The 12,332-nt window shown below is 42.5% G+C and overlaps 1 protein-coding gene across 1 annotated transcript in view; it reads left to right on the top strand.

Moving 5' to 3' along the window:
* LOC140210509 (solute carrier family 12 member 5-like) overlaps window positions 1-12,332 on the top strand; it is a 347,453-nt gene that overhangs the window by 129,581 nt on the left and 205,540 nt on the right. The window contains exon 5 of the mRNA XM_072279513.1: window positions 11,541-11,595. Coding sequence (XP_072135614.1) covers window positions 11,541-11,595 — 55 coding nt within the window. The remainder of the gene's footprint in view (window positions 1-11,540; window positions 11,596-12,332) is intronic.

Raw genomic sequence — 12,332 nt, 5'->3', positions numbered from 1 at the left:
GAAGAATCCTCTCAAAGGAGCAACACCATCAAACTACCAGCCTGTAACCTGCCGCTCAACAATATGGAAGCTCCTGTCAGGCATCATAGCCACCAAGCTGAAGGAACACATGTGTAAATTCCTGAGCCCTGCTCAGAGGGGGATTGGTAATGGAGCCAGTGGCTCCAAGCACCAAGCACTGGTGAAAAAAGCAGTCATGCAAGACTCCAAGACCAGGCAAACCAATCTAAGCACAGCCTGGATCAGCTACCAGAAAGCATACGACTCAATGCCCCACAAAATCCAAGCACCTCCAAAGAGTGAGGCGGGTCCTAAAAAGCCAGCTGAATGGGAGGAACAAGATCAGAGCCATCAACATATTCACCGTACCAGTCATCAGATACCCACTCCACAATAGTATACTGCCCAAGGAACAAACTGGAAGCTGCTGACATCAAAACCCAGATATTACTAATAATACATAAAGGATTCCATCCAAAATCCAACGTTGAGCAACCGTACACCTGCTGGAACAAGGGTGGACAGGGACTTGGAAGTGTCAAGGCCACGGTCCTGGAAGAAATGCGAAGCATCCTGAGTATGTTAGGAAGATGGCCCCTAAGGATGATTTGCTAGGAGAATACCTCAGACAGCAGGCAGGGGATATGGAAATGGAAGTGAGTGAAGTAGAACTAAAGGACTGGAGGCCATGGCAGGACAAGCCACTGCATGGGGTTAACCATCACCAGATATCAGAGGTGGTTGACATGAGAAAGTCCTACCAATGGCTGGAAATGGCAGGGCTGAGGGACAGCACAGAGGTGCTGCTCATGGCTGCACAAGAACAGGTGCTGAGCACAAGAGCATTAGAAGCAGGGGTCTATCACACCGGACAAGACCCAAGGTGCAGATTGTGCAAGGAATCTGCTGAAGCCATCCAGTCCATAGCTACAGGGTGCAAGATGCAGGCAGGGACAGCATACACTGAACAGCACAACTAAGTTGCAGGAACTGTGTATAGGAGCATCTGTGCTGAGTATGGATTGGACCAAATGGGAAACACACGAGAAGGTAGTGGAGAATGACAGAGCTAAGATCCTGTTGGACTTCCAGATACAGACTGATAAGCAGGTAATGGCCGACCAACCAGACATAGTAGTACCGGACAAGGACAGAAGAAAGCAATAGTAATTGATGTGGCAATTCCAAATAACAGTAACATCAAAAAGAAAGAATACAAGAAGCTGGAGAAATACCAGGGCTTGAAAGAGCAGATAGAAAGGATGTGGAAGGTTAAAGCCAGAGTAATCCCGGCAGTGATGGGAGCACTTGGAGTTGTGACACCTGGACTGGGAGAGTGGCTCCAACAAATCCCGGGAACAACATTTGAGATCTCAGTCCAGAATAGCGCATTACTAGGAACAGCAAGCCAAACCCTCAAGCTCCCAGGCCTCTGGTAGAGGACCCGAGATTGAGGGGAAAATACACAGGCATACCACCAATAAGAGGTGAGAAAAAAGTATAAATATTTACATATATATAAATATGGGGTTCAGAAATCTGATGGCAGAGGAGTAGAGGCTTTAACATGTAGTGTAGGCTAACACTTCAGTGCAGCATTGAGGGAATGCTGCCCAGTTTAAGATGCAGAATCATAAATTCAAAGAAAAATTACACTCATTTTTATATGTGATAGGACTGAACTGTAGCAACAAAATCAATTACCAGTACTTTTATTACTCTGCTGCACATCCCGAGACTTAGTTAGTATGCTTCCATAAAACTTCACAGTGTAGTTCCATTCACAGAATATGCACATAGGACACACACAAACCCTGTCAGGTGGATGTCAATGTCAATGTCAATGCTCTATTGAATTTTCTGTGAGATACAATCACAACAAAGTGGGGAATTCACTCATGAATTGAACTTCGAACTGCAGGAAAAGGCACTGCAGTATGTTCCTTTAACTGATCACCAATTACTTATGGGTTTGTTAGCATCTTTTGGAGAAAGGTGTGCTGAGTTTGGGAGCTACAATAGTTTTGGAGTAATTGGGACATTTCTAAAGAAGGGAACCAGCAGGGCTGTTCAGGAGGGAAGGAAGACAAAGCTGGAAATGTCAGTTAGAAATGTAGCAAGAAGAATAATTTAGAAGAAAGGCAAGCAGGAATACACACAGTTGCCACTTTATTAGGTACAGGAGTGGAATCTGGTGTGGTCTTCTGCTGCGGTAGCCCATTCAAGATTCAACATGTTGTGCATTCAGAGATGCTCTTCTGCACACCACTGTTGTAACTCATGGTTATTTGAATTAGCTTGAACCAGTCTGACCATTTTCCTCTAACCTCACTCATTATCAAGGCTTTTTCACTCACAGTAACTGCCATTCTCTGGATTTTTTTTTTTGTTTTTTTGCACCATTCTATGTAAACTCTAGACACCGTTGAACATAAAAATCCAAGAAATTCAACAGTTTTTGAGATACTGTAATTACCCCATCTGGCACCAACAATCATTCCATAGTCAAAGGCACTTAGATCACATTTTTCCCCATTCTGAATTTTGATCTGAACAACAACTGAGCCTCCTGATCATGTCTGAATGCTTTTATGCACTGAGTTGCTGTCGCATGATTAGCTGATTTGATACTTGCGTTACAGAGCAGGTGTGCCTAATAAAGTGGCACTGGGTGTATATTAACAGGCCAGATTGAGAAGCACTCTAACTGAATGCTTGCTGCATCTGCAATGAGGTGGATGAATTAACAGCACAGTCATACACTAAGTGGATACAGCCCAATCCCTATTACAGAAGGATAGCTGTAAGATGACCAAAGCTGAGAATTAAATATTCTAAGGTGGTTGACACAACAGGGAGACCAAAATTCGCAAATTGGTTTATTATTGTCATGTGTGCACTGAAGAACTTGCTTTGCTTATCACTCATTCAGTTCAACTTATTATAACAGTGCATTAATGTAGCAGAAGGTAAAACCATAACAGAGTCCAGAATAAAGTGTTACAGTTACAGAGAAAGTGCAGACAATAAGGTTCAAGACCATGATGAGGTAGACTCTGAGTCAAGACTCCATTTTATCATACTTAGGGACCATTCAGTAGTCTTATAACAGCACAACAGAAGCTCTCCTTGAACCTGATGGTATGTGTTTTCGCAGATTTTTATCTTTTGCCTGATGGGTGAGGATGGTAGGGTCTTTAATTATGCTGGCTGCTTTAACAAGGCAATGAAGAGTGTGAACAGATTCCATGGAGGAGAGATAGGTTTTCATGATGGCCACAACTCTCTGCAGTTTTGTGCAGTCACAAGTGAGCAGTTGCCATATCAAGACGTATTATGTTCTCGAAACTGAATCAGAAATATAACCACTGAGAAACCACACTATTTGAGGATGGGCAGCTTTGAGGTTGGTGCCGCCACCTGATGTGTCGTGAGAGTACACGGAGGATCGACAGAAGTGAGCTGGCTGCTGGCTCTGTGCCCGGAGAGTCGAGTTCTTTGGGCACAGAGCTCAGAAAAAGCGGTGCAACAGACTTTTAACACCATAAATCGGCGAGTTGTTTTGCTATGTCTCCCGTCTAGCTGTGAAACGGCGACACCTCTTTTTCCCTTATTAGGGGGAGAGAGAGATCCTGTAGTATGTTGAATTACCGGGTGAACAAGTAGTCTTTGGGGTACTGCAGGTCTGTGTCTTTATTGATGCTTTGCTGCACGTTTGAGTGCTCGGTGAAGGGTGAAGATGCTTTTTTTGCTGGTGGGGGAGGGGGAATTGTTGCTTTGCTGCTGCTTCTGCGTGGGAGGGGGGAGCTGGGGGGGCTTTTGGGTTCTAACATTTAACTGTCATTCAGCTTCTGCTTGTTCTCTGCAGCACAGCAGAGGTCACTCTCACGTAGCACAGCTCCCTCTTGAACAGATTTCCTCCAGGTGTATCTATTGAGTGTAATGTCTTCCCAGCTTTTAGGTGTCATGTTGAAATTCTTCAGGCTGATTTTGATGTTATCTTTGAAGCGTTTTCTTTGCCCACCAGGGGCTTGCTGACCTTCCTTCAACTGGGATTAAATACCTGTTTGGGAGACGAGAGTTAGGCATTCTGATGACATGGCCTACTCATCACAGTTGGTGTTGCTTTATCATGGTAAAGATGCTGTTCATGTTGGCCTCCTCCAGTATGCTGCTGTTAGTGCATCTGTCCTTCCAGCTGCTCCTCAAAACCTTCCTCAGGATCAATTACATTGCAGCACACTCTGAAGAAAACCTCCAACATATCCCGAATTCCTTTGCCAAGGCATATAGAACCCTGTTTTGAATATAAGAAAGACACAGATCCTATATCAGCCACACCCAACCAGCCATTGATCCAGCCCTCCATAAGGGTTGATGATATCAGCCTTGAAAACATAGACCATTTCCCCTACCTTGGTAGCCCAATGTCCTCAAAAGCAGACATCAAATCAGGGATCAACCATCACCTCGATTGTGCTACCGGAGCCAAATGAAGATCAAGGAAAAGAGTCTTTGAAGACCATGACATACAGGTCTAAACAAAACTTTTGCTCTATGGAGATCTATGATCTATGTCCTTCCTACATTACTGTGAACAGACCCAGTACTTTGAGGTCACTGACTGGAAATGACATTTTGCACAGAATGTACTCAGAGTAAACTGACACTCTCATTATGTCAGCTTTACCAGTGGTATTTCATTACATGTAATGCTATTAGTGAATCCCCTTCACCTACAAAACCACCCAACACTGCGGTAGGATATCAGAATCAGAATCAGCTTTATTATCACCAGCACGTGGCGTGAAATTTGTTAACTTAGCAGCAGCAGTTCAATGCAATACATAATATAGCACAGAAGTAACAATAAATAAAATAAAAATAATAATTATAAAGTAAATTAATTGCAGTGTACTTATATTGAATAGATTAATAAACGTGCAAAATCAGAAATGCTATATATTTTAAAAAGTGAGGTAGTGTCCAAGAATTCATTGTCCATTTAGGAATCGGATGGCAGAGGGGAAGAAGCTGTTCCTGAATCGCTGAGTGTGTGCCTTCAGGCTTCTGTACCTCCTACCTGATGGTAACAGCGAGAAAAAGGCATGCCTTGGGTGCTGGAGGTCCTTAATAATGGACACTGCCTTTCTGCCACACCGCTCCCTGAAGATGTCCTGGGTACTTTGTAGGCTAGTACCCAAGATGGAGCTGACTAAATTTACAACCCTCTGCAGCTTCTTTCAGTCCTGTGCAGTAGCCCCTCCATACCAGACAATGATGCAGCCTGTCAGAATGCTCTCTACGGTACATCTATAGAAGTTTGTGAGTGTATTTGTTGACATGCCAAATCTTTTCAAACTCCTAATGAAGTATAGCTGCTACCTTGCTTTCTTTATAACTACATCGATATATTGGGACCAGGTTAGATCCTCAGAGATCTTGACACCCAGGAACTTGAAACTGTTCACTCTCTCCCCTTCTGATTCCTCTATGAGGATTGATATGTGTTCCTTCATCTTACCCTTCCTGAAGTCCACAATCAGCTCTTTCGTCTTACTGATGTTGGTTGCCAGGTTGTTGCTGTGACACCACTCCACTAGTTGGCGTATCTCACTCCTGTACGCCCTCTCGTCACCACCTGTGATTCTACCAACAATGGTTGTAGCACCAGCAAATTTATAGATGGTATTTGAGCTATGCTTAGCCACACAGAAGTTATACTGAGTTGGCTCCCAGCACTGAGAAACAGAATTGCTGCTATACGTATTGTATAGCTATTTTGTCATAGCAGGTTCAACCCTGATTCCCCAACCAAAAAGCAGGATTTAATGAACATCACAAAAATCAGATAGTGATGTAAATTGCCTCCTTTTTTTTTCATCTGAATGACATGTTATTCTGTCAACTGGAACTTCAATCATGAATCTTTAAGTAAAGTCTCGGGGGACCAGGGATCATGCAATAGTGAAAGAAATTCTATTTAGCAGGATATTATCAGACCTATTTGCAGCAATTAAACTTGTGGCTATAAAGGGACAAGAAAACAGTGCACCATGTAAACCAAGCAACACACATAAACTGCAGGAGGGACTCAGCAGGCCAGGCGGCATCTATGGAAAAGAGTAAACAGTCAATGGTGGAGATTCAAGTTGTTGGAGATCTTTTACCAGTCTTTTGTAGCGAGTGCAGTCTACTTTGCCGTTTTAAGTTGGGGCAGCCGCATTGGTGCTGGTGATGCAGAAAGACTAAATAAACTCATCAAAAAGCCTGGATCCATCCTTGGCTACAATCCAGACTCTTTTGAGTTAGTGGTGGAGAGGAGGTCACTAAACAAACTGTCATCCATTATGGACAATCAGGTACATCGTCTCCAAGAACAAGAGAAAATCTGTAGGTGCTGGAAATCTGAGCAACACACACAAAATACTGGAGGAACTCAGCAGGCCAGGCAGCATCTATGGAAACAAGTACAGTCGACATTTCGGGTCGAAACTCTTCAGCAGGACTGGAGGAAAAAGTGCTGAGGAGTAGATTTGAAAGGTGTGGAGAGGGGAGAGAGAAACACATCAGGTGATAGGTGAACCCTGAAGGGTGAGGGATGAAGTTGATTGGTGAAAGAGACAGAAGGCCATGGAAGAAAGAAAAAGGGGAGGAAGGAGCACCAGAGGGAGGGAATGGGCAGGCAAGGAGATGAGGTGAGAGAGAGAAAAGGGGATGGGAAATGGTGAAGGGGGGTGTTAAGGGCCATTACCAGAAGTTTGAGAAATCAATGTTCGTGCCATCAGATTGGAGGTGACCCAAACAGGATATAATGTTTTGTTCCTCCAAATTAAGTGTGGCCTCATCATGACAATGGAGGAGGCCATAGATGGACATATTGGAATGGGAGTGGGAAGTGGAATTAAAATGGGTGGCCACTGGGAGATCTCGCTTGTTCTGGCGGACAGAGGTAGATGTTCAGTGAAACGGTCTCCCAATCCACGTCGGGTCTCACCAATATACAGGGGGCCACACCGAGAGCACCGACCACAGTAAATGACCCCAACAGACTCACAGGTGAAGTAAGTCTTTGTGACCTACTGAATAAGCAGCAGAGCACCCTTTCGCACAGACTCATTCAGCTCTGCTGTCACAAGGATCGTTACAGAAAATCTTTCCAACCAAATGCAGTAAGCATATACAGCATCTCTGTGCGACAGGAGAGCACACATCATTGTACAATAGTTTCTGTTTTATTATTTTGTATGTTATTATTGCACATCGGTAAATTACTATTGTGTATGTTAATATCCTGTATTTTATTATTAGTTAATATTGTTATTATTTTATTTATTATTATTATTATTATTGCTAAGCATATTTTAAAATGTTGCTGTTGTAACAAAATAATTTCCCGCTCAGGATAAATAAAATACTTATTACTATTATTATTATTATTATGTTTCGGGCTGAGGCCCGTCATCAGGACTGGAGAAAAAAGATGGGAAGTCGGAGTAAGGAGGTGGGGGGGGGGAGGAGGGGTTAAGGAAGAACAAGGTAGTAAGTGATAGGTGAAACCGGTAGAGGAGGAAGGGGTGAAGTAACTGGCTGGGAAGTCAATTGATAAGGGCTGCAGAAGGGGAAGTTTGACAGGAGAGGACAGAAGGCCATGGAAGAAAGGGAAGGGGGAGGAGAACTGCTTGGCTGAGCACCTGTGCTCCGTCTGCCAGAAAAAGCAGTATCTACTGGTGGCCACCCATTTTAATTCCACTTCCCATTCCCATTCCAACATGTCAGTCCATGGCCTTCTCTACTGCCGTGATGAGACCACACTCGGGTTAGAGGAGCAACACCTTATCTGGGTAGCCTCCAACCTGATGGCAGGAATATCGATCTCTCGAACTTCCAGCAATAACCCCCCCATTTCATCATTCCCCATTCCCATTTCCCCCTATCACCTAATCTTACCCACTCATCATCTCCCTCTGGTGCTCCTCCCCATTCCCTTTCTTCCATGGCTTTCTGCTCTCTCCTATAAGATTAGTCCTTCAGCCCTTTATCTCTTTCACCAATTGACTTCCCAACTCTTTACTTCAACCCTCCCACCTCCCAGTTTCACCTATCACCTACAGTTGAAGTCAAGAGTTTACATACACCTTAGCCAAATACATTTAAACTCAGTTTTTCACAATTCCTGACATTTAATCCTAGAAAACATTCCCTGTCCTAGGTCAGTTAGGATCGCTACTTTATTTTAAGAATGTGAAATGTCAGAATAATAGTAGAGAGAATGATTTATTTCAGCTTTTATTTCTTTCATCACTTTCCCAGTGGGTCAGAAGTTGACATACACTTTGTTAGTATTTGGTAGCATTGCCTTTAAATTGTTTAACTTGGGTCAAACGTTTTGGGTAGCCTTCCACAAGCTTCTCACAGTAAGTTACTAGAATTTTGTTCCATTCCTCCAGACAGAACTGGTGTAACTGAGTCAGGTTTGTAGGCCTCCTTGCTCGCACATGCTTTTTCAGTTCTGCCCACAAATTTTCTATCAGATTGAGGTCAGAAAATGATGTCAAGTCTGGTTCATCCTTGGGAGCAATTTCCAAATGCCTGAAGGTACCATATTTATCTGTACAAACAATAGTACGCAAGTATATACACCATGGGACCACACAGCTGTCATACTGCTCAGGAAGGAGACACATTCTGTCTCCTAGAGATGAACGTACTTTGGCATGAAAAGTGCAAATCAATCCCAGAACAACAGCAAATGACCTTGTGAAGATGCTGGAGGAAACAAGTAGACAAGTATCTATTATCCATGGTAAAACGAATCCTAGATCAACATAACCTGAAAGGCTGCTCAGCAAGGAAGAAGCCACTGCTCCGAAATCACCATAAAAAAGCCAGACTACAGTTTGCAAGTGCACATGGGGACAAAAATCTTACTTTTTGGAGAAATATCCTCTGGTCTGATGAAACAAAAATTGAACTGTTTGGCCATAATGACTACCGTTATGTTTGAAGGAAAAAGGGTGAGGCTTGCAAGCCGAAGAACACCATCCCAACTGTGAATCATGGAGGTGGCAGCATCATGTTGTGGGGGTGCTTTGCTGCAGGAGGGACTGGTGCACTTCACAAAATAGATGGCATCATGAGGAAGGAAAATTATGTGGATATATTGAAGCAACATCTGAAGACGTCAGCCAGGAAGTTAAAGCTCAGTCGCAAATGGGTCTTCATATAAGCCACTGAGTTTTAAGATGTATATCCAACCTGGCATAGGATATTCTGTTGTTCTCTATCATTGCTATTAATATTACTTCAGTGCAGTGCACTAAGTAAAGATTTCACAGTGCTTTACTTACACAGCATATTAATTGCATAATTAACTAATCCTATTTCAGTAAGAATTTAAAATTTGCTGTTCATACTCTGCAGAGTTTTTTTAAACAGAAAATGTATTAAAAGCTCAGCAACAACTTCTTTCGATTTTGAATTATTAAATTGAGCCTTTGAGGAGGCACAGAACCTGAGCATTGGTTGTGCTGAGCTGCAGTGCATCTCTCACTCAGCATGTATTCCTGGATTGCATCACAGCCTGGACTGTGCCAGTCGGCAGCAATCCCTTACGGACATCCCGCTGTGCTGAAAAGTCAACAGGTTTTGGGCAAATTACACGGCATCCTTCACCAAGTTGATTACCATAAGACCATACAACATAGGAGCAAAATGAGTCCATTTGGCCCATCTAGTCTGCTCTGCCTTTCAATCATGGCTGAATTATTTTCTCTCTGAACTCCATTCTCTTGCCTTCCCTCCATTATCTTTGACAGCCTGACTAATCAAGAATCTATCAGCCTCTGTCTTAACGATACCCAATGACTTGGCTTCCACAGCTGTCTGTGTCAATGAATTCCATGGACTCAACATCCTCTGACTAAAGAAATTCCTCCTCATCTCTGTTCTCTGACCTTCCAGTAGGACTTCATATCTGCGCGGTGTGTGCCCCTGGGAATAGACCATAGATCAGGGAGTCCTCTGTTACACAGCTGTCTGGAGGAACCGAGATACAGAACCTTACAGCCAGCTCCACACCCTCTCAGTAAATGCGCAAACTGCAAGGTGTGAGTTCCAAGAGGGTGGGGAGCAAGCTCACAGGTGATTGGTAATTTTAGTGCAGGTCTCATGAGGTCACACTACAGGCAGGGTTACCTTAGCCTGACCCAATCATAGCTGGCAACAAACCACTGGTAAGCTGGAGGATTCTGTGTGTCTATTGGTCAAACGTAGGCTGAGATTGGACGTTTTCCTCACAGAAGAGCAGCATTTTATTCTTCATCTGTTATTGCCGATGAAGTCACCAACAGCAAAAGTCAACTCTGCACCCAAGTTACTTATGGCCATAAGTACAGCAAGACTTAGCCCCAAAGGAAATGGCATTGATTAATCAGCCTTAGCCTCAGTAGACAATAACCTATACAGTCACCAAATATTCTTTTTTCTGTTCAACCTACTTTTTTTTTGCTCACCATAACAAAACTTTCAATTCACAGATACATTTACATTTATATTTCTTCTTCTCACAGATATCAGCTATCAGAACACTTCCATCAAAATATAGACATCACCCTAACATCCTATACAAAAGCCCTTATTAGTATAGCAGACAGGTTTACATCTATATACTGCAGAAAAGGTTGCCATGTTTTATGAAAACTATTTGTTTTTGAGTGAGTCACCAAATATTCAAGAAAATCTCCAGTGTGAAAATCTGCACTGTAGAATATCCCAATGAGGTCTTTAAAGCAACTCGCTAGTTGGTTTTCATTTCTTTTATAGTTGGTGTTATTATATTCTAAATTACTCAACCACTCTGCTGTCACCCATTGTGTGTTGTTACCATTTATCGCATTTTGACAGCATTTTATATCGCCTTCACTGTTGGAATATTTGTGCCTTAGGAACAAAGTTAAAATAGCAATAAATATCCTTTCCAGCGGTGAATATTGGTTTCTATTCCTTCCTTGGTTAGTTGCAAAATTCATCCATCAATTAAGCTAATAGAAACATAGAAAACGTACAGCATAATACAGGCCTTTTGGTCCACAAAGCTGTGCCGAACATGTCCTTACCTTAGAAATTACTTAGGGTTACCCATAGCCCTCTATTTTTCTAAGCTCCATGTACCAGGAGTCTCTTAAAAGACCCTATTGTATCTTACCCTTGACATCTCTAAGTATCTTATAGGTTTCCACATTTGCCAAGAGCTAGACTTCCAAACATTTTGATGTTAAAATTTTGAAGCTTTCCTGGCCTCAAGAGATTACAAAGAATCCTAATGAAGGGTCTCAGCCTGAAACGACAACTGATCATTTACTTACAGAGATACTACCTGGGTTTCTCCAGCATTTTGTGTGTGTTGCTCAGGATTTCCAGCATCTGCTGAATCCCTTGTGTTGTCTAAAGAGTGAAAGTGTTCTTTGTGACACATATGTACTTCAGGACCAGCCTTGATATGACGATTTATTGACTAGATGTACTGTCTTCTTTTGCAGACCATGCTGACAGCCATCTCAATGAGTGCCATCGCTACCAATGGTGTTGTCCCAGGTATGCAAGCCACCATCTGCAACTGTTGATGTTTGAGAGAATGAATGGAATAAAGGTGTGTGGTTGAGAATCTAAAAATAGGGAGAGCCAGTAAAGCCCGTGAGCAATGTGTGTGCATGTATGCTCTACTTCTCTGGCTTTATTTTCACTCCAGCTGCTGGGTCAAGATAGATTTGAATCACTGCTCCTCTCAGATGAGATAGATCACTGTGATCATGGAGCATTAAACCAGCAAAAGTTGGATTTAAATTAAATCTGTAATAGTGCAGTACGAGTTCTTCTTTTTCTTCATTAATCTCCCAGTATTGGGCAGTATTTCAGAAAGAGAGACAGATATTCAGCTCATCAGTCCTGTCAATAAACTTCACATTTACTGATTCCTCTCCATTAACTACAAAGAAAACTCCCCACATGCACTAAATACCAATCCTTATTCTTGATTTTTTTAAATATATTTTAATTATTGTTGTTATTAATTTATAACATGGAACATGGCAGGACATATGCTGATTTTTTAACCTACTCTAAGATCAATCCTACCATTCTCTCCTGCATAACCCTCTATTTTTCCTTCGTCCTATCTAAGAGTTTCTTAAATGTCCCTAATTTATCTGCCTCTCCCACTCTTAATACTCTGTGTAAAGAATAAACACAAGAGATTCTGCAGATGCTGGTATTATCCTGATGGAGGACCTCGGCCCGAAACATCAACCGTTTATTCTCCTCCATAGCTGCTC

This window comes from Mobula birostris, chromosome 2 (genome assembly GCF_030028105.1).
Source record: "Mobula birostris isolate sMobBir1 chromosome 2, sMobBir1.hap1, whole genome shotgun sequence".
NCBI classification, from domain to species: domain Eukaryota; kingdom Metazoa; phylum Chordata; class Chondrichthyes; order Myliobatiformes; family Myliobatidae; genus Mobula; species Mobula birostris.
Note: the sequence above shows the minus strand (reverse complement) of the source record. Positions and strands in the feature narration are given on the sequence as shown.